Source organism: Emydura macquarii, unplaced genomic scaffold, assembly GCF_026122565.2.
Source record: "Emydura macquarii macquarii isolate MOO-44397 ecotype Brisbane River unplaced genomic scaffold, CSIRO-AGI_Emac_v2 contig_1253, whole genome shotgun sequence".
Classification (NCBI taxonomy): domain Eukaryota; kingdom Metazoa; phylum Chordata; order Testudines; family Chelidae; genus Emydura; species Emydura macquarii.
The window spans coordinates 31,804,198-31,827,325 of record NW_027131390.1 but is presented as its reverse complement, the minus strand read 5'-3'; the positions used below and the strand labels follow the sequence as shown (position 1 = coordinate 31,827,325).

The 23,128-nt window shown below is 38.8% G+C and overlaps 1 protein-coding gene across 1 annotated transcript in view; it reads right to left on the bottom strand.

Moving 5' to 3' along the window:
* DIAPH2 (diaphanous related formin 2) overlaps positions 1 to 23,128 on the bottom strand; it is a 735,565-nt gene that overhangs the window by 557,896 nt on the left and 154,541 nt on the right. Inside the window, 4 exon segments of the mRNA XM_067548390.1 lie at positions 6,813 to 6,921; positions 8,858 to 8,994; positions 11,238 to 11,307; positions 11,393 to 11,467. Of these exon segments, the coding sequence (XP_067404491.1) occupies positions 6,813 to 6,921; positions 8,858 to 8,994; positions 11,238 to 11,307; positions 11,393 to 11,467 (391 nt within the window).

Below are 23,128 nucleotides of genomic sequence, written 5' to 3'. Positions count from 1 at the left end.
GCTGGTATGTAGTAATATAGAATAGTAATATATAATAATATCTTTACCTGGGGTTATTGTGAGAGGTTAACCATTGAAAGAAAAAAATGTAGAAAGGAAATATTTATCTATCAACTTCCATTCAGGTGGTTTTATGTTCTCAGACATGACCACCAATAAATGATAAACTGACATCTAAAGTGAATTATCTCATCTACACTCTATAATGTAACAAGCCATAAAGCTAGAGATCATATACGTATACACCATATATGTTTAGTTATCAAGAGAGAGCAAGCAAAAGATGACTGCAAGACTTCGTATTTTACAGTTTAGCCTGCTTAATTGTAGAAGGTAGAAGTAAAAATACCCATCCGAATGGACTCGTCAAATGAAGATTTTTGTGCTTACCAAATTTTCAATAAATAACTTGCCCTCCCCTCACAAATTCTACTTGGGCATATGGATTCTCAACCCGTGGTCATTTTCCCCCAAAGTAAAATTTAAGTTGTTTTAACAACATTTGATTAGTAGAATGAAAAAAAAAACATGCAATTCATATGACTTGGAATCAGCTTTCTCTTTATAAAAATATTTTTAGAGTCACAAAAAATTATTATTTTTTACTTTCAAGTTATAATACTGCCCCTGGGTGTGCAGGTGCATCAAGAGAAAAAGCAGCTTATATTGTGACATACGAGCAGTGGTGTATGTGGGCAGCTGGATGGCATCCTGCCATAGCATGCAAAGTGGTTTGGTACAGAAACCTACCTATCTCAATGGGGTTTTCCAAAACCTAAAGAGGCATGACTAGCTGATGAGAATGGATGCTGACCAACCAGCAAATGCTAGTCAACAATAGTTACAGTGAGCATGTTGCTCTTGCTAGCAGTAGTATAAAGTGCAATGCAGTATGGGGGTGGCCTGACTTGGGACAGCCTGCCCAATGATGGCAATATCTCCCAGGCACCAGATAAACCTTGCAGCATATCTGGATACCTGCCACTGCAGACACTATGCTTGTGTTTGGCAATAATGGCAGGAACATAGCCTTAAGTACGTATATACATGTAACTATATCTATAAGTGGACTGGATAGAACAACTGAACAGAGGAATATTCTCCATCCTGTTTATTTGTGTAACACATACATAAATTTTAACAACGAAAGTTCAGAGCACATTAAGGTGCAGGAGAAACTAATCAAAATAAGAAAGTTCACATTAAGCATTCAACCCCCAATACGTGAGCATAACACAGAGTTAATGTAGCATTTTATTCTGTTTACATGTGGATTTATGATTTTTAATGAATTTTCTTGCATTAGTCTGAACACGATATTAATACTCTCCCCACGTAAAAACAAGTTACATTACTTCTAAAAATGTATGTTTTAACTTCTGACAACGAACACACCTGGGAGTTCAATATGCAAACATCTATTAAAAACATAATTCATGTTACAGTTTTGAGTGCAGCTAGTATTCTTTTATTCAGCAAGGAAACAGGATGGTCTTGCAGTATGACCTTGACCTTTAAAGATTATAATCATGCTTTCAGTTCTTCAACTGAGAACTAGCTTTTCATATTGTTGTGTAAATATTACAGAAGTTATTTTTGTCATAGGGCCTTAGCCTTTCAGTGGAAAGGTCATGCACTCAATCATTATCCTAGCTAGAAAAAATTATTCTAGGACTGGACTTCATCCCTCTGTCATGATTCAGAGCTAACACACAATATGGGCAAAAATCCCCCACTAGCTGGACCTCCTTGGGGATTCTGACTTTTAACCTATAAATCTCCAAAAGTTATTCAGTTACTCAACTCTTCATAATCACAAACTTGGCTAGCAAAGATCCATAACTGCTTATATCACAGCTATAAAAATGTTACTGACCTTATGCATACACATATACAGAAGAAAAGCTACAACACAACAGTAGATGGAACTTGTATACAAAACACTATTTTCAATATAACTAAGGAATCTCTTGGCTTTCAAGAGTCATTTTTCAACGAGTAATTTATTTGGACTGTTAAGTACAAACACATATATGTATTTCTATCAAGATTCATAATCATGTCATCTAAACACAGGTAAAATTTTCCAAAATCAACTGCTATTGAATGAATTTATGAGATATCTGCATATTCTCTACCCTATAAACATTTTGACATTTGCTATTTATGAATTGGGTCATTCTGGTCTCTGAATGTGTCCATCATACATGATACTGTACATTTGACAATCCTGCAGCAGTGAACACGTGGCTTGATGATTTTCAGGGTCACAGTATAAAGCAACTTTCATAATAGCTGATTATGTTTTATTTATGTAATTAGTAAGACAATCATCTCCTCCCCAATTTAGTGATACCCCAACTGGCTGAAGAACATTGGCATCTTGCCATTGGCACCTTTCTGAACACTGGTAAAAGGTGGTCACCAAATTTATGTTAAGTGAGCCATCCAGACACTCAGTCCAAGGATTTTCTTTTAGTTAAGGCTATATCTTCACACCTCTTCAAACTTGTATGAGCTCAAACCTGTTCTCTTCAACAGTGGCTGCACTGAAATCACTTTATGTCTTTCATATATCTTATTCTATTTTCTTCTTAGAAATTTTCTCTGAAATCCCAATCCAGCCATTTAGAAAAAAAATGGTTACGTTATGAACCAGCTTCTTTTATATCACCATGCTCTGTATTTCAGACTTAAAAGAATTCCCAAACCAGTATTGCATGTCCTGGTTGAAAGAACAAGTCTGAATATAAAACAGACATGAATTCAACAAAAAGTTTCCAGTGAGCTATGGTATTAAAAACATAGCATATTCATATACGACTCCCTCAAAAACTTTAAATAGTCTTAGGTTTTTTTTTACATCTCTCAGATAGTGTCTCAGTTTAGTTTCCTAAGAAACTCAACTGCACACATTCAATCATTAAGACTATTTACATTTGTATATATAACCTTTTACAAAGTCATATACACTTCTAATCACTAGATCAAACTATGCAAGTATATTTCCTCTATGAAGGGGTGATTATTTAAATAGTAATGTCTCAGCAGGTAGAATATTCAAGTCAATTTATATGAGCTACAGCAAATCTGAAAAAATCATTTTTTTTAAATGTAACTGTTGTCTCAGTAGCACTTCTAAAAGCCCATCCAGAACATCACTATTTCCCTATTTATTTATAATGCCTTTCAACTGCAGTAGAGAAAACTTGAGGTAAATTCCAATCTAGCTCTGGGTAGAGGAGCAGTGCTACTGTGTGTGAAATTTCCATTTGAGGATCTTGGATCATGTTGTCCAGACCAGCCATTCATCTAAAAGTATATCACTCTTTCCAAATATGAGCCTGTAACTCAGTGCACAGTATTGACAAAGGAAATTTTCTTAACAGAATTGTATGTATGGCTGGTGTTTGAAAGAAGGGACACAAGCCTAAGTCTTAAGTCAACAGAAGTGAGAAATTTGTTCTACGCAATGGCTAAAAACATTGAGCAGATGAATTCGACAGAGCTGAATGGTAGAAGAGTATGTCTTTTTTTTGTAGATAGCCATCCTGCAAGTCTAAGGGATCAGGAGTCGATGAAATGCTCTCAGTTTCTGCATATATTTAATCCTAAAATCCATCTAACCCATTTTACAGTACTGTGTAGTATATATACCTGAAGTATCTAATATAGTAGTTGTGACAGACATGAAATTAATCATCTGGAAACACTGATCTATAATTTTCAGGGACCCAGTTGGTCCTTAAAAAATTGAGTACAGTGTAATTCTTAATAGAAAGCTCTCTCCCAATGGACAAGCCATTGTGTCCAGCAAGCCACCATGAACAAAACTGTAACAGGAAAGAATTGGCAAAGGAATACATGATCTATTATGGACCTACCACAGCCTTTCCAATTATGAATAAATGAACATTTAACTTCTACTGTAAAAGAAATTGAGTAGATAACAGAAGTGAAGTATAATAATTTTAAATTCAAACATTCCGAATATAAATTTGCTTTTAAAAGTGACCTACAAAATGAAAAACTATGGTTGTGTTTTGCTCCTTCGTTACCTATATCAAAAAAGTACTGAAAGTGGGCCCACTTCTAATTTTGTTTTGTTTTGTTTTTAACCTTAATTGACCATATAATTCGGTGTTCTTAAGCCCCTTCTTGTTAGAAGACTTCTTGGATGTCTTAGACACGTGGGTAGGAGTGTTCCCACCTGCAGGTCATAACACATCATATTCTCATCCATTTAACATCTGTGTGAAATTCAGAGATCCCTGATCCCATCTCCATATTTGGCCATGGCACAACAGGGCCTCAAACCTGATTAAGGGCTCTGGGTGTGACATTACTTATTGAATGCTGTTTAAGTGGAAACCGGTGGATTGGTTTGATGTGATTCATAAAAGTAGGTCAGGCTTCATACTTGAGATATAATGTAGGCCTTATAGCTCAAGTACGAAGCCTAACCTCCTCCTGGAGATGAATGAAATTTGAGGATAAAGCATCATATTGCCATGAAGACTGACATTGTAGCATTGTGCAAAGGACTAGGCTAGAAAAGTATCTTCCTAGAAGACTTCATTGTGATCACATTAGCATCTTTCTGAAAAAGAAACATAGGAAATGAAGGGGAGACTCACCCTATCAGAATTGGGAAATAGAAAAGAGGTGAAGGTTCCAAGAATGTTGGGCCCTGAAAAAAATTCAACAGCATATGCACCGAAAACCCAGTTTTGGTTTGTATTTCCAAGAAATAAGGGCAAACTACAATCTAAAGAAGGGTGGAAGAAAGAATGTGGGATGGGAAAGAACAAAAATCAATAAGAAAAATATTCAAGGCCCCAGTCTGTGCTTCAAGATAGCAGAGCTGTCAGGAATCTAGCTACTCTTACTCACTCAGGTCCCAGAAAAAAAAGGGAGAAGGCAAATAGTGTTTGCCACAAATTTAAACTCCTGAGCCAAAGGTATTATTCTTCCAGGGGTGGGAGTTCATGTGAGCATTTCTCAAAAGGGGAAAGATCTTTACTTTCAGCCATGAGTGATTAGGAAAAAAAAACTTTTCAACAGGTCAATCTGTTCAAAAAGGTTTAACTAACATCCCATCTGAACGTTTCCTCTTACAGTTTCTCTCATGTCATAACCTAATAGTTCCCCAGTTGTCCAAAGGGTATGTCTAGGTAGCAACAAGACATCCATGGCTGGCCCATGCCAGACGACGAGGGCTCAGGCTGGGGGGCTGTTTCACTGCTGTGTAGCCTAAACCCCTATGTCTGCACAGCAATACAACAGCCCCACAGCCTGACTCCACGAGCCAAAGACAGCTCACACAGGCCAGTCATGCGTGTCTAGTTGCTGTGTAGACATATCCAACGAGCTTTCGAGGGAAAAAAGGGTAAACAAAAAATGAATTTGTAATGTAAAAAAACATGCAAGAAGGACGGAGGGCCAGAGACCGACGGGCATCATTTACTCACAAGGAAGCAGTAAAAAGGGCACAAGTGTTTTTCCTTTTTCCAGGTTAAATTATTATATGAAAGAGGCAAGCAGGTCAAATGTTCTGGGATTTTCTTTCTCCACTTAGTAATGTGTAGCACTTTGAAGACTAACCAATTTAATTTCTGCAGGCATATGTTTTCGTGGGCTGCAACCCATTTTGTCAGATGCCTGCCATCAGAAGTGGGTTGCAGACCACGAAAACTTATGCCTGCAGAAATTAAATTCGTCAGTCTTTGAAGTGCTACAGGACTCATTGTTTTTGCTGTATAAACACAGCTACCCCACTGGAACTTTTTATTCTTTTATGGACCAACACGTATTACTAAGAATTTTTAGAATGCCTCTATTAAAAATGTTCTATAATCTCTGTAGAAACATACTTCTATAGTCTCTAGAAATAGAAAACGTTTATACAATTGATTATCAGTGTGGCATAGTGGATAAGGCATTTTGACTGGGGCTCTGGAGACCTCAGTCCTATTCCTGGCTCTGCCACTGGCCTCCTGGTAAGTAATTTCACGTCTGTGCCTCAGACTCCCCATCTATAATATGGGGAGAAGGAGATTGATCTCCTTTGTGAAGTGTTTTGTGATCTACTGATGAGAAGTTTTATATAAGTGCAAAGTATTATTATTCTAAGCACTACAAACATTGAAGAACTAGAACCACATTTCACACAAATAAATTATTTTGTGCCTTTATATGGTGCTCAGAGCTTGAAGTCTTTACTTAGCCAATATATCCATTGACTTCAATTAGCTATTTCAGGGGGAAAAAAAAAGAGAAGCTCAGATTTCTAACACAAGGGAACAAGCATTCATTCTAGCTAATCATCTAAAATTTCTTTTGAAGTTAATTTATTCTTATCGAACAAGCAAACAACAAAAAATTGATCTCTGCACATCTACTGGCACACCACACCACAATTCAAGATCAGCCAGTAATAACTGGGGTCTACCATTCCCCAGAATTTTCTAAGACTGCCTTTGTTACTGAGAATGTTAACCAAAGCAATGTCTAACACAATCAATTAATTATTGTATGTCTGCAAGGCTCTTCAAATATTTCCACTGAATTTAATTTTTCTTGATTTTGTATTCGTAGATGCCAGTTATAAAAAAATTTCCTTTGAGTTTGTCTATCTAATTACCCTCGACACAATGAGTTTTTTTTATATTGAAACATATAAAGGCACAAATTTACATTGAAAAACAACGGAAAGATACTGAAACAGTTGAGCTGATTTCATTTTGTTACCATTTTTTATGAATTTTAGACATCTGACAATTAGAACATGTTCAAAGATACAGCAAACCTACCTGCAACTGCAAAGCTTCATGGTTCTCCAACCCTTCCACAATTGGAGAAAAACGTTCTCTGTTATTTCTCTCAGCTGCCGTCGTTATAGCTCCTAAAAGTTTGTCCAGACTGAGAAAGAGAGATGAATTCATAGGTAGTTTACCAGAGAGCTTACCTATTTTCAGTCTTCCCCTTTAAATATCTATCTAATCACTCTCAAACCCCACAACTATGTAATAAATTGTACATTAAAACTTCCATGTGAGGTATTAAAATAACTTTTAATGACTTCAGCATGACTAGGATACTTCAAAATGAAAATTCAGTCAAGATATATGGGGAATCTGTTGAGCGTTTTTTTTAAATTAGTCTTCTTGGTTAAAAATGAAATAAATTGTACAAATTCAGAGAAAAACTTAATGTTTTGCATCTGTTATCACTTAAATACTAGTGCCATCTTACATTGGACACCAGTATCAACACTGGATATGAACATATACTGCTTGTTACTTAGCTGTTCACTGTGATTGTCATTTAAACTTAAATATGTTTTTATGTATGAGACTAAGACACTTACCATGTAGTTATTTAATAAGGGACCTTATCAAAGGCATTTTAAAAATTAAAAGTCAATTATTGGGTCCATTTGGTCACCTTTATCTATGCTGATTAATTTTTGCAAGTATTCTAACAGGTTAAAGAGATAGGATTTACTTCCATTGAAACCATAATGGTTTGACCCATATGTACGCAGGTGCTCTTCTAATCTACTCTTAGATTTTCTGTCAATTTCTCTGGCAGTAAAGTACAGCTCACCAGCTAATAACTCCATGTCTCTATTTTAAGATTGGCAGCAAATAATGACTTTCTGTGGTTTTCACTGACACATGAAGTGCTGCATATTCTCGGTAGTTATTTCACAATTAAAACTTTTTTTAAATTTAACTTGAAGTTAAAGATCAGTAATGCTGCAATACAAGCAAACTATTCAACAGCTCTCACACACCATGATCCAGATAAAGTCAAATGTGATTATAAAAAAAACAATGGACTGAAAATCTATCTTACACAAAAAATAATTTGGGGTCCCTTAGTAAATGGGATATATGTCAGTATTTTAGTATAAAAGGCTATAATTCCAATATATAAACTATTCCAACTGATTTATCAAAACATCGATTCTCTGTGTTTAATAGGTAAAGCATTTAGGACACTGAAGAGTTAAAAGCTGGACAAATGATCAGGCCTAAGTTACAGGGAATGGAGTCAAGGCACAGGCAAACCTAGTTTCTGCTAATTGGTACGAATTCTACTTAGAGTCTAATCTCTTCTTTTCCTCCATTCCTGGCCATCTGCGCTGGGAATGAGGTTAATAAAATAACTATTGTCACTCCTGTGCAAGGCCTTGGTGGAAAGAATGCCTTATCTTCCCTCTCCCCCTAGCATACCTTTACTTCAGAGAATGTTAGTGTAAAATTTATAGGTTTTAAGGTGATATGCCTGACCTCTGTATGGTAATCCTGTAAACAACAAACAGGGGTGGGTATAATTATATTGATTATGTAGTTAATATTCATTTTATAGGTGTCATTGTAACCAAATAAGGGTCTAGGGGGAGTTGCTAGAAATGTATACATTTACATACTGTTATGAATAAAAGAATTGTAAAGTAACCCCTCATTGCTCACTCCCGGCATCGAGGTGGAACAAGCAGGCAATAAAGGGTTCCATCTCCCCAATCCACTCCCGGGACAACCTGTTTGGTTATTTTTAACAATTCATTTCTTTTCCCCTAAACTAAAAGCAATGCACAAGGAGAGGAAAAGATTACTAAAGACATTTTAAAAAGGAATGACTTAAGTTACCTTATCACTGGCCACCAGTTTACCTCTTTTTATACTACAACAAAAGAAAGTGAAGAGTAACATAATAGCCTACAACATGCAAAACTAATTTCAACGTTTGGAAGTGTCTTCTCGTGCCAAACACACAGAACACAGGAACAGATAAAAACGGAATAATTTAGGTATATTAGTTAATAATATCTCTTCAATGCATTACTTACATATTTTCCTCTCCAACAATACAAATGGCAGAAAGTATTTTTACTGTTTCCGTCATCATGTTTGGTTGCTTTGGATCAATTGCTCTTGCTAGTAGTAAAAGGCTTCTTTCATCTCCTAGAATTCTTTGCAATCCATACTTTAAAGAGAAAGAGAAACACAATGAATTTAGTGAAAAGGTTATTCCCTCCTCCTCATATACTTACAACCTGAGTGTCCAAGATTGGACATAAAAGTATTTTTTTCAAGTATTTTCACTTCAATGGGAAACCTGCTTTAATTCTTATAGACCAAATTCATCTTTTAAACTATAAGCTTCTTTCTGAAAAAGGCAAATCCTACTAATTCAGATATGCTGAAATGTAAAACCAAACTAGGTACCACAACAAATGGGTTCTGTCGCTTTTTTCTCCACACCTTCATCCTATGACCAAATGTTTCATCAATACAAAAGAGAAACATAGGGTATATCTACACTGCAATTAAAACCTGTGGCTGGCCATGCCAGCTGACTCAGGCTTGTGGGGCTGTTTAATTGCAGTGCAGATATCCAGGCTTGGGCTGGAGCGTGGGCTCAAGGACCCTGCAAAATAAATTCATTGAGAGGGAAAAGAAATGAGTGGGTAATTTTTTTTTTAATCATTCCATAATTTAAGTACTAGAGGTATCAATACATGCACTACCCATGAGGGAAAAAAATGAAAGAGTATAGATTTAGTGACATCACAGCTTTTGAAGGAATAACAAAGAATGGAAGGTATCGACAAGTTTTAATACTTTAGTTCTCTGATACCTATAGCATGACAACGTGCATAGGGTACTTTACTGATGCACCTGGAAAACATGAGCCCAAGAGGGACTGATACCATGGTTCTGATTAAAATTTTCTATCTTAGACTTCTTTTCCATCTAACATACTGAAGTATAGAAGTGTTATCTTTAGCTCATTTCTTGTTTCTTTCTGAGTTTTATTAGAACATTAAGTGCCAACATATAAAATATCACTTTATAGTATAACTCTCGTTGTATTTGCTGTACACAGATTGACACGGCTACCCCTCTGGAACTACTTTATAGTATGAAGAACATGGCTTTATACTGTATTTCAATTTGCTATATTTTTTCCTATTTCACTCTAATAGTTTTACTGTTAGGTGTAATTTATATCTATAATTGAAGACAATTGTACTCTGACTTCATCTTTGTGTACAAACAAGCTATATATTAAATTAACAGTTTAAATCAAAACCTGTTTACCAGGATGTGAAATCTCAAAACAGCTTAAAAAACAGATTTTGCTCAAAATGCACAGCACCCACAATTTGTCTCACGGTCAATGAGGGCTGCGAGTTCAGCACCTCTGAAAATCTAGACATGTGTTTATCATGTACAGAATTAGGTGATTAACTTTGGACACCCATGCCTGAATATGATGGTTTAATAACTATATCATCTGTCTTATGAATATTAATCATTTCTCTACCCTTTCATATTGTTGCGGCATTTTGTTAAACTGTAGAAACATAACTGTCACAAGTTCCCTACAATCTGCTCACCAAATGTAGATCTTGATGTTTCTTCCAGAAAAATACAATATTGTTCATTTTCATTCATTGGCCCAAATTCATGTGGGTTTTTTTAAATATTAAAATTGAGTAATTGTCTTTAAAACGTTTATCAGGCTAAGAAAACAGCTGATCCCATGAACTATGTACTCCACACCTACAATGCATCGATCCAAGACTCTGGGTAGCCTTCACAATACCTTAAAAACAATACAAACTCTACCCATCACAGTATCTTAGAAATAATGGCACCATTAATTTTAGCTCCCTCTAAAAATCCCTACCATAGTTTTCTCTAGCCTGTAAATGGATGAAGGGGGAGGAAGAAGAGACTAGTCTTGGGGCATCCTGTTACTGTTCAACTCCACATATTAGGAAGAAAAAAACTGGTGGAGAACTTTTTTATTATCATTATTTCAACTCTACAGAAGCATTACAAATATTTCCTTAACCAGCAAATTAAATTTGGTCTACAGCATCCCATGCTACTTGCCAATTTATGCTTCTACCTTCACTCATGCATTCAGTAGTATTCAATAAAATTGTGGCTGAAATGCCCTTTTATCTGACTGAAGATACATGAACAGGACACAAGTCTGTACTACATACTTATCCCAATTCACTATTGCAGGACTTAAGTATCCATTACTCTGAATTGCTCACTTTTGACAAAGAAGCATGAATCCAAGAAAAAAGTGGAAATTTCACTAGTAGATCCAATATGTTAAGCTCCCTTATTGCAATTAGCTCCTTATGAAACAGGCATGCACATTCAAAGCACCTAAAACGAATCAAAAATATTTATCTTATATCTTACCTTATTATTCATAAAGGCTTTGAGACACTGAATAAGCTTATGTTGATTCTTCTTGTCAATACTTTCTTGCCTTGAAGGAAAAACCAACAGCATTAAGTAAGGTTAAAACCTTAATAGCAGTTTTCATCTCCCACCCCAATGTTTTGTGTTCTTACTGTTTCTTATCCAGAAGCCTTTCCAGAACATCCAACAGAAGCCCAAGACCTTCATGTCCAAAATTGTTAACCCAGCTGTGGGAAGAGTAAAATACACACATTAATTTATTCTCTTTTTATTTCATTGACCAAAGTGCAATAATTCTCCAATATGATGATTTGTCCCATCTTGTCAATATATTTTCTAAATGACCAAGACACTAGTTCAAATCCCATTTAATGTACTGACATCTAACTCTTGTATTTTGGTCACCAACTCTGACTGGCTTTGACGATGACAAATAAAATTTTTCATGTTACAGAATACAAATCCATTGTTGATATTTGGGAAACTGCTTTACATACTTAAAAGCAAAACATTAAATATTTGTACTTTGCATTCCACAAATTACTTCAAACACAGCACAGTACTTTTGTAGATTTTAAAATTCAAGTCACTTTACCATGGCAGTATCAATCTAAAGTGGACAGACAAAAGACAGCTCCCCCAGAGAGATGTGACAGCAAGACTCTCCCTCTTCCCTGGAGGCAGGCTTCAGTATTACAAGTATATAGGTAGGGGCAGGTATGAAGTCAGTGTGCACTCAGTAATCCTCTGAATTCATCAGTACTCTTTCAAAAAGGAACAGGGTCATCTCACTCCCAGCAAGAGATAATGGGCTGAGCAAATTAAGGCCATTAGTCATATTACTCAAATAAGAGCAACTCTCAGGCAGACACTTAATCACAGTGCCTGAAAGAACAAGCAGAGTGAGAGACTGTGATCTAGTCCCAAGTGGCTGAAACTCCTTTGTGACATACATAAATTCTATTCTTCATTTTAGCAGAGTTTCCAGGTTCCATAGGTAATTTCCTACAAAAGAAACATTGAGTGCACCTATTGCAAATGTACTTCAAGATGTCGGTTCAGACAGGCCATGTCTATACTAACGGCGGCAAATTCAACGCCGCCAGATCGATCTTTCTGGATCAATTGAGCAGTCAGTGTAGACCTGCCCAATCGATCAGGAAGTTGACACTGGTAAACCACCCCCTCAAGTAGCATAGCACTGCATCAATGGGCACAGCGCAATGTAGACAGCGCGCAGAAGGGAAGCACAGCAGTCGACATGAGTTACGCAAGCTACTCTGCGTAGTTTGCTTAACTCCTGTCGACTGCCGCCGAATCACCAGGTAAGTGTAGACCAGGGCTCAGAGAGAACTGCAGTGGAGCCAGAGGACTCTTTCCTCTACATGTTTAAGAGCTATGTGTACATGAGCAGAAGAAAGAAAGTAATGTCTAGGTTTACTACTTAGCAGCGGAAGAGGTCTAATAAAAGATGGCTCCAAGAAGGTTGAGGTATTTAATGTCTATTTTGCTTCAGTCTTCACTGATAAGGTGGATTATGACCAGATGCTTAACACAATTAGTACTAACAACAAGAGGAAAGAAATGGAAGCCAAAGTAGTGGAAAAAACTAGTTAAACCAATATTTAGATACATTAAATGTATTCAGGAAGGCCTGATTAAATCTATCCTTGGGTACTTAAAGAACTAACAAACAATATCGGAACCATTAGTGATTATCTTTGAGAACTCATGGTAGACAGGTGAGGTCCCAGAGGACTCGAAAAGGGCAAAGGTTGTACCCTATCTTTAAAAAGGGGAACAAAGAGGACCTGAGAAATTACAGACCAGTCAGCCTCACTTTATTCAATACCTAGAAATGTACTGGAAAAAATTAATCAACAATTGATTTGTAAGCATCTATAGAATAATTAGGTGCTAAGTGATAGCCAACATGGATGTGTCAAGAACACATCATACCGAACCAATCACATATCCTTCTTTGACAGGGTTACTGGCTTAGTTGACAGGGGAAACCTGCAGATGGGATATATCTTCATTTTAGTAAAGATTTTGACAACACTCTCTCAAACAAACCAGAGAAATGTGGTACAAGGTGGATGCAGCCACAGGTTAAAAAACATTATTCAGTTATCAATGGTTCACACTCAAACCTGGACAATATATCTAGTGGGGTTCTGCAGAGATCTGTCCTTCGTCCAGTATTATCTGATATTTTCATTCCTCTCTATTCCATTATCCAAGTCAGTGTGCTTATAAAATCTGCAGATGATACCAAACAGGGGGGATGCTAGCAAGTTGGAGGATACGATTGCAATTCAAAATAACCATGACTAATTAGAGAACTGACCTGAAGTTAATAAGATGAAATTTAATTAAGACAAGAACAATGTATTACCCTTAGGAAGAAAAAGACACACACACAACTACAAAATGGAGAATGACTGACAAAATGATAATACTGCTGAAAATGGATCTAGGGGTTATTGTGGTTCACAAGCTGACTAAGAGCCAACAATGTATCTGCAAAAAAGGCTAATATTTTAGGGTGTGGTAACAGGAATGTCACATGTAAAGAAATAAGAGCTAACTTGCCCGCTCTACTAGGCACTGGTGAAACCTCAGCTGGAGCAGTATGTTGCATTCTGGGAGTTAGACTTTAGAAGAAATAGCAACGAACTAGAGAGCAGTTCAGAGTAGAGCTACAAAAATGATACAAAGTTTATAAACCTGACCTCTATCAGGAAAGATTAAAACACTTGGGCATATTTCATCTTGAAAGACGGTGATTGAGCGGGGATGTGTTAACAGTCTTCAAATATATTAAGTGTTTTAATAAGAGGATGCTGATTGTTTTTGCGTCTACCAACAGTAGGATCACATGTAATCAGCTTAATGTGCAACATGAGATATTTAACATGGCTACTAGGAAAATCTTTCTAAATGTAAGGACAGTTAAATACTGGAATAGGTTACCAACAAGGATGGTTGTGGAATCCCCCACAATGGAGGTTTTTAAGGATGGGTCCTGCCTCAGCGTAGGGGACTGAATGATCTCTCAAGGTCCCTTCCAGCACTCACTTTTTATGATTCTAAGCCACCACCACAGCAACAGCAGAGGTTTGTGCTTCTTGTCTCACTCTTGTCACCAAAAACACAGTTTCCACAAAGGCTAGCCACCTACAATAGGCATCAAATTCTCCAAAGAGCTCAGCTCTGCTCCCCTCCAGTTAGGCACCAAATTAAGTGACCAGATTTTAAAAATAGTTGAACACACTGGGTGCTGAACTCTTATGAAAACTTGGTCATAACTTTTACAAATGAAAACTATGTGCTCAATACTTCTGAAAAGCCAGCACTAAATGACAACATCAGACATAGCCTAGAAACAACGCAGTGTAGCAAAGACCCTCCTCTTTAGATTTTTTTCTTTTATTTTTTAAAACAAAAACCACCAGGAAATTCACAGGTTTTGAAAAACCCAGAGTTCTAGTTTTAACAGTTTAAACCCATTTTCTTTTAAGTGCTGGAACTCCTTGGACCCAGCTCCCCTCCCACAGATTCCCCACCAGATGGTGGGGCACTATGAGCCTGCTCCAAGGGGAAATAAAGAAGTTAACTACTGTTTGGTGACTGCTGCAGCTGCACAGTATGGCAAGATGGGCAGGGAGCCTTATCCCAACAATTGACCGACGCCAGAAGAGAACGGAAGCCCCTACCCCACTGAGTATTGACTCCCATCTGCTTCCCCTGCCCTTCAGTGTGGTCCCAGGTTGAAGAGCCGCACCCACTCTCACACAAGAGTGCCAGGCACCCCCATCTCACATGCCTCATGCCGTGGGACACCCTTTTCCTACAATTGCTGTCCCCTGCAAGTACTGGGCACCACCTCCCCTTCAGTCACCCTATGAGTAACAAGCTCCTCCTGCTCTCTCTGAGCACTGGAAGTGCCTCTGAGCGCTTCCCCACTCAAGAGTACTGGGGCCAGGAAGGGGCATCTGGCCATTTCCTCCCCCAGACAGTGCTGAAAGCAGAGAGGAGGGTGGTGTCAGCTCCCCTAGCACTTGTGGATCCATGAATCTCAGTGCCAAACACCACTCCCCACCACAGGGCAGTCTTTCCCTCCCACCCTGTGGGTACTGGGCACCCCATCACCTGTCCTGGTCCCAGAGTACCAGGCTCCCCCAACTTCTGCAGAGGTGAGGAGCACATGGCATGGTGAGGAAAGGAGTGGCATTGTCTCTAAGTGAATCTATGAGAGTGATATGTGGTACTAATGGCAGGATTATTCCCTTTTCATTCATCCCTGTCTCATTCACAGCTCCTACCTTCCTGCTCTCCCCCCAACACCCACACCTGAATACCCAAACACAGCTCTTCAGCTATATTCCCAAGTGAAGGAGAACACGCCTTGCAAAAGACACTTTGGAAAACCTTCTGAGAGTCTGCACTATCCAAGTTTTTTGGCATTTACACTGAAGCCCCTTCATCAAGCAAAAAACACTCCACTGTTTTTAAATGGTTTTCAAAAACCAACAGAAAATCAATGACAACATTCAGGGTTTTTTATTTGTTTTTTCCCCATCCTCCTCCCCCCAACATTAACCAAAGTTACCCAAAGAACTATAAAACTATTTTCCCCACTCATTTTCATCTTTTTCCCCCTTCAATTTTTGTAATAAATACTACCAAATTCCCAGGAAATTCTAAACAAAATAAAAACTAGGAATGAGGGCTTTAAGAATGAATAATGTAAAATATGCCCTGAAAATATATTCAACGGCTACAGTTCTCTGACTCTTAATCAGTAAACTACCCATCTGTTACAAGTAAGATTATAACCAACTATCCCTATGCATTTTCTAAAACTTAAGTTCTTTCCTGGTGCTCATGGGAGTGGGAACCAATAAGTGTATCTAACAGGTCAGAAAGCTGGTGGGAAACATCGTGAAAGTTAAAATTAAAGCACATAGTCCCTAGGAAAGCAAAGCTCTACTGCTTGATAAGGAGTCTTCCAGTTATTGTTATATGTTCAGACAAAAGACTTCCATAATTTACTTGTTAATGAAGCTTCCATCCCTCTTTGTCTTGCTAAAAGGAACAACCAAATAACCAACAAGAATAAGTCCCCTTTCCTGTGCAGAGTGCTTTGTTGCCTTCTATGAGTTCACCAAGGACCAAAGAAAATCATGGAAACTACAAGTCAAAATCAACAGTTTAAGAAAACACATCCTATGGAAACTCAGAAAACTGAAGGTTCAACTGGGCCAACTACTTGGTACCCCCGAGCAATCCAAACCACCTAACTTTCTGGATTTTGACAGAAACAGCAGAAAAACAGCTGAAATCTGGGTGCTCAATTGACAAATAGTTCAATAGAAACACAAGAGCAGCCACCCATTACATGGACCCTAAATCAGGCCATATCAAACTGAGGTCCTCATGCTGGACTCCAGAGCTAAGTGAATCCTTTTCGAAAGTCTCTCCACTTCTCCAGGGTTACAGAACTAAGAAGACTTGACTGAACCCATGAATAAACTGTAGAAACTTCAAGTGCTATCAGAAGCTCAAACCAGTCTTGTAAACAGTTCTCTCCTCCAGGGTTAACAGGATTAAAAAGAAGAGGTGAGACATTATTTCACATATTCTGTTTCTCTGTGTTTTTTAAACAGAGAAACTCTAAGCTATCTGTTGAGTCTACACTCTTTATAGCAAGACTTCCAATAACCATATTTTGGATTTTAAGTAACTAATGGTGTTTTAATGTTTCTCCTTCATAATCCCCCTGCAAAATGGCCTGAGACATATAAACAGTAACAAAGCACTTCCTCTCAATATTTTAAAATTCTCCCTTTCATACGAAACCAATAAAATAAAAAATAAAAAGAAACCACATTCCTAACAGTGTCTTAAGACAAGAATAATTTGAAGTCTCATGTTTTAGTGGTACTAAAAAGAACTGAAAATTGATTACTAAATCTGTGTAACAAGAAATCTTGTACTGTTCTTTGGCAGGGCTATTGGGCCCCTATACTGATCCATGTTAATCGCTTAGAAGACTGAATGCGTGTTTTGTGCTAGAACATATGTTGTATCTACATTTAATGGATGAACTTTTGATTGTTTATTTCTGTGGTTCTGGGTAAATTAATTAACTTTTGATTGGTTAATAATAACCAAGTATCCTGATCTGAGAAATACAGTCCAATATAAAAGCAGACCTACAAAGAACCTAGTGCTATCTCATTAAGGTAGCAGCACACCTGTTATTTCCTCCCATTTCTTACTTTAAATGGTTTCTCTGTATAACACAAACTCCTCCTGAAACTCATTTGCGATATGGCAGTAGGAAAGGACTTATAGTACTAGACTATCTTCCAATACTGAAAAGCTGACAAATCCTTTAGAAGCAATGATCTCAAGAAGATAGTTCCAACATTTTTCTTAATTCACCATGCCACAATCTGTAGCTGCTAAACTAATGTCTAAATGTGCTGATTTGTGATTTTACATACTCTGCAATTATTTCATTTTTAGTTTTAGAAAAGAAAACTTAGAAGAAGTATGCGGAAAACAAACCTGGGTGGCAGTTTAAACCTTTGTTTAAACCAAATCCACTTACATAGGGAGTGACTCCCCACCTAAAGCTTCCCCACCTAGGCTTCGTTTCTACAGTTGATAACTATTCCTTTTCTATTGAAGTAGCATAAGGAGGTCGTTTGCGAATTCTGAAACTATTATTAAACCAAACAAATCCATAGAACATTCCTGGTAGTTATAGTGTATCCAAAAGGAATTCCATTCATTAACAGAAGATGGCAAAATTATGTAGCAGTCAACATGGCAACTCTAATAACAATCCTAAAATAACTTTAAAAGCAAAACACTAATGTCAAAGGCATGTGACTAAAAAGGCTCATTTTAAACACAAATTTGCAACTCAGAATTCTATAGTTAAGTGAACAGAAATCAACAGTGAATAGTAATGACAACTAGCTACAAACAAAGATATATCAAACAAGTAAAATAAAGATCACTCTAGTAAAGTATGTTCTCTAAGAAATTCATGGTATGAAAAAATGAGTCAGCTGAAAACATATAGAAATTACTACCACCAGGGCACCTGACTTAGAGGCAGCAAAGAATTTCATTGCATCACACACTGGCAATCATTTCTGTTGTGAATTTAAAAAAATACACCAGACTGAAAACGTAAAGAGAGAGTTTGGCAATACAGAACAACTGACACTGGCTTGTTGTATTATATGGGTAGTTCTGCAATATATTTCTTAATTTAAAAAGTTAGTGGGATTTTACAGTACTGAAGTGTTTTACTGGCAATTACATTGACAATCAGTGCCAAAACAGCTTTATTGTTGCTTAAAATCCTGTGTATCATAGAAAGAAAGGTTAGAGATACCAGCATTCTAGTTATGGTAGATGTAGTGTATGATTACAGCACAAGCTGGAATCAAGGTTTCTCATTTTCATCACTCAGGAAGATAATATGTTGTAGGAGAAAGACAGTCTTCAGCTGACTGATTCCAGGTTGTGAGTAGCTTGTCAAATATCCATCATCTGTTCAGTAAGAAATCCTACAACTTCACTGAATCCTGTTTTGATTATGCCACTAAACCGTTTATTACTGCTTCGATTATAGTGCTAGGCTTCAGCCAGAGGTCAACTGGGTGATGCATCTATCTTGGGAGTGCAGATGGTCCCCTTCCTTCTCAGACAAGAAACATACACAGCGTATATCTAGAAGGCAGGTCCCAAGATGATGCTAAAAAGGGACTGGTACTAGTGTTGAGCTGGTATTGGCTGATGGTACTCTGACTTTCAGAAAACCACATTCACGTCTGCTATTCATGGAGAAGTCAGGATTCCATGCTCACAGTAAGCAGCACTGAGCATCCCAACTGCTTTATGAGTCATCTGATTGCACTCCTGATCTGGCATTTGATTTACTTCAGCAGGAACAAATGAATTTTGGACTTTTTACAACCTGTAAACTGAGGAAGCAGAGCATCTCTGCAGAGAATATTTTTTTTCTGTCCTTATCCATGGCTTGATAGAACTGCACAAAAATATCTTCAACTATCAATGAAGCATCTCCTAGGCATTCTCCTTCTGGGCTTTCTTCATAACATCACTATGGTTTACTTAGAACATGCACAAACTTAAGGGAAGACCTCTAGATTGCAACTGATTTACCAGTCTCATGATAAATTAACCAATTCCATTACATACTTCCTCCCCTGCCAAAAAATAAATAAACCTTATTCCGAGGATGGGAATGAGGTAGAGTTTCTTTGCCTTCACCACACAGTCTTTGCCAGGTCTCAATGAGCAGCCTGTTAAATACATTCATACTGAAGCTAGTACTGAAATGTGGCAATTTGTTTGTTACATGGAGTTTTCCACCAATAGATGATGTTGACTTTGACCAAAGAAGTATATTGCCAGGTACTTCTGAGAAAGCTTTTGCCACAACACCCCCCCCCCCAAAACCCCTCCCCCCCACACACACAACGTATTGTCACAAATATCACAAGTAAAAGCTGAAGATGTGTCTGTCTGAATGAGAGAAAATTGCTGACAAGGAGCATGAGCTTCAGAATTCAGTCCCCATCTTGATTTGATATAGCTTTAAGCTGTTGACCTTAAGACCCCTTTCACAATATCCACCTCTACTTCTGAGGCTTTGGGAAGCAAGAGGTATGTTTATGGCTGCTATCTGTGTCTAGGTTGTTTTGTTTGTCTACTTCTTGGCTATGGCAAAATAGCTATATTTACTTTCATTACTGTTAATCTGCTTATACTTGCATGTTTACAATATACAGAAAAGTGCCTAGAACCATGAATAGTCCAATCTTACATTTAAATCAACATGAATTTATAACATTCAAGAAGATGGTTCCGAAAGTATTTTATATCTCAGTGGATATTTTGTTGGTTTTTATTGCCAGATCAGGGCAGTTTGAGAGTTATCTACAAGTGCAAAAGACTTCATGTTATTTTTAACTTCTGCCCTTCCATTGATCCAACAGGTCTCAAGCTTTCAGGAACATGAAGAGGTGACATCAAATTAAAACAAAGCAGCAGCTTTTTTATATATAACTCAACTAAGAATCAGAAGGCTCAACATTAAACCACTAAATTCAATCTTATTTTAATTAAGGTAGAACATAAAGGTCTCAAAGGATCAGGGGCCAATTGTGGTAAGCAAACACCAATAAAATAAATACAAAAAAGACAGTCTTGCCCCTAACGAATTACAATCCAAGTTACATTGAAGAATAAATCAAGCACAAGATTAACCAAGAACCCCTTTCTTTACTGTCACTGTCTTTATACCTAAGTATAAAGTATAAGGGAAGTCCAAGTTGTTGGCAGACTGTAGGCAAATATTGATCTATTTTTTATAATTTTTAATCCGTCATTTTGTGAACGACTCTAGACCCACAGCCGGCTGTGGCAGCTTCAGATTTGGTTGACACTCCATCTCACAGTAATTGTCTGCTTTATCACACGATATGTTTATCTGCATACAAAATAAAATTTACTTTTTTGTGTTGGTTGGTAGTGTGGGAGGTCTTTTGGGGGGGGGGGGTTTTGGGAGTGGGGTTTTTTTTTTTTTTTTTTTTTTTGGTTTTGGTTTTTTTTTTTTTGCGAAACAACAACTGGCAACAGCTAATCACAAGATACAATGATATGAGAACACCCAAAAATTGCTGAATATAATCCATGCTGCTGGTTGCCGTACAAGATCAACGCTACAGTTCTGCACTGGTGTACCCTGAATGTACGACATTTTACAAGCATGTGTCAAAGCAACTGACTGACTTTGGAATGGTATTTTGAAAGCTGTTTAGGGAAGAAAAATGTCAGCCTTGAAAATAAGTGCATTTTCACAGTTTGGTGTCTTCAATGAGTCTGACTACAAAGACCCCCCCCCAAAAAAGACTTACTTAAATGGAGGCGAAGAACGATTTGATTGAACCGTATACACTAGGAAACCAAATCAATTTTTGGCTCTAAATGATTGCCCATCGGTACATCAGTCTATGACTTAGACATAGGCCTTTATGATATAAGAATTTCAAAATTGTGACAAGTGAGAACATCCCCAGGATTTTTTTTCTTCTCTAGTGCAGTAAGCTCAGTGCCAAATGTAGCATGTCTGTCAGAGTCACAGCGGTTGACACACAATTTTTTGGCACCAAGAACTCAACTATCCAGTAAATACAATGAAATGAGGTACCCAAGCAACCATTAATATTTTAAGGCTTTTCACGCATGTAAATATTAGGGATGACCTAACATGACCAATCTGAGCACCAGAAGCAATCTCATAAGAAAACTAAAAGAATTCTTTAGAGCTCAGTATTAATAAGACATGTAATAAGTATGTAGCACGGGGTCCGCAGGTGTGGCCCTTCTTCGGGCCCTGGCTCGGAGGAAGGCCACTACACCTTCCTACAAGGGGAATGTTAGCTTCAGCTATGAGTCTGGTGCCCCGGCCCTGAGGCAGGGCGGGTGAGCAGGCAGTGTCCTCACTCTCTGGGTGGCATGGATAAGGGGGGGCGCAGGCCCACCCAACTCCACTGTGTCCCAGCCCAGGGCCCTAGCAGTGGCAAAGGCATTGCCACTAAGTTAGCAGGGCTCCTGCCGCAACACGCCGACGGGGCTTGCCCCTGCCTCAGCCACGGTTATGGCTGTCCCTGGGCCACTTCCTCCCCGTATCCCCAAATACCAGTATCGGTGAGATCCTCGGTGTCACTGGGGTAGATAGCCCGCGGCAGGCTCACCAGTCCCACTTCGTCCACAGGCGGCAAGGCGAGGAGCTCCTCTGCGGGGGGCAAGACCTCCAGGTCCTGTCCCATCTCAGGGGATGGCTCGGCCTCAGGCAGCTCCTCCAGGTCAAGTCCGGCCTCGGGGGATGGCTCGGCCTCAGGCAGCTCCTCCAGGTCAAGTCCGGCCTCGGGGGATGGCTCGGCCTCAGGTCAAGTCCGGCCTCGGGGGAGCTCCTCCAGGTCAAGTCCGGCCTCGGGGGATGGCTCGGCCTCAGGCAGCTCCTCCAGGTCAAGTCCGGCCTCGGGGGATGGCTCGGCCTCAGGCAGCTCCTCCAGGTCAAGTCCGGCCTCGGGGGGATCTCCCAGCCCACCAGCTCAGGGGACTCGGTCCAGTCACTAGGGCCCACGGATTTGGCCCAGTCCTGGGGGCCTGTAGACCTTGACCAGTCTAGGGGGACTGGGGGCCCTATCCAACCCTTAGCGGATAGAGTTGTGGCAGGCCTTTGCTGTAGCTGGCGGGGCCGCACATCTGCTTCCGGCGGCAGCTTCTTGTTCTCGGAGCTGTGGGGCCTGCTTCTTATAGCCTCAGCCCTGGATTGGTTGGCCGGCAGGACCTATCACTAGCCGGCCTCCCGATTGCCTGGCAGACTAGGCGGCCGGCTCTTTTTCTGTCCAACCCTGTGGGTGTGGCCCTTCTATGGGCCCTGGCTCGGAGGAAGGCCACTGCATCTTCTTACACAGAAACAAATAACTATATTAACACTTCTGATGAAAAGTCATCAACCTAGATCTATAAATACTTGAAAACCTAGGAACAGGGAAGACAAAGATGATATCTATCCTTATACACAGTCTGAGTTACGTCATGTGCAACTAAAGAGGGCAGAACCAATCTGGAAGTCTAGTGCATGAGACGCCTCTGTTCAAAGATTGCGTTAAACTTGGAGATTGAGAGGGAGTAAAGAATAAAATCATGGTTGAGGAAGGCCACATTGTCAGTACCAACACTGCTACTGGGAACCTCGTGGGCCCCCCTGCATTCATACAGAGAAACTGATCATGGATGCCTCCACGCAGGTCCAGGTGTGAATT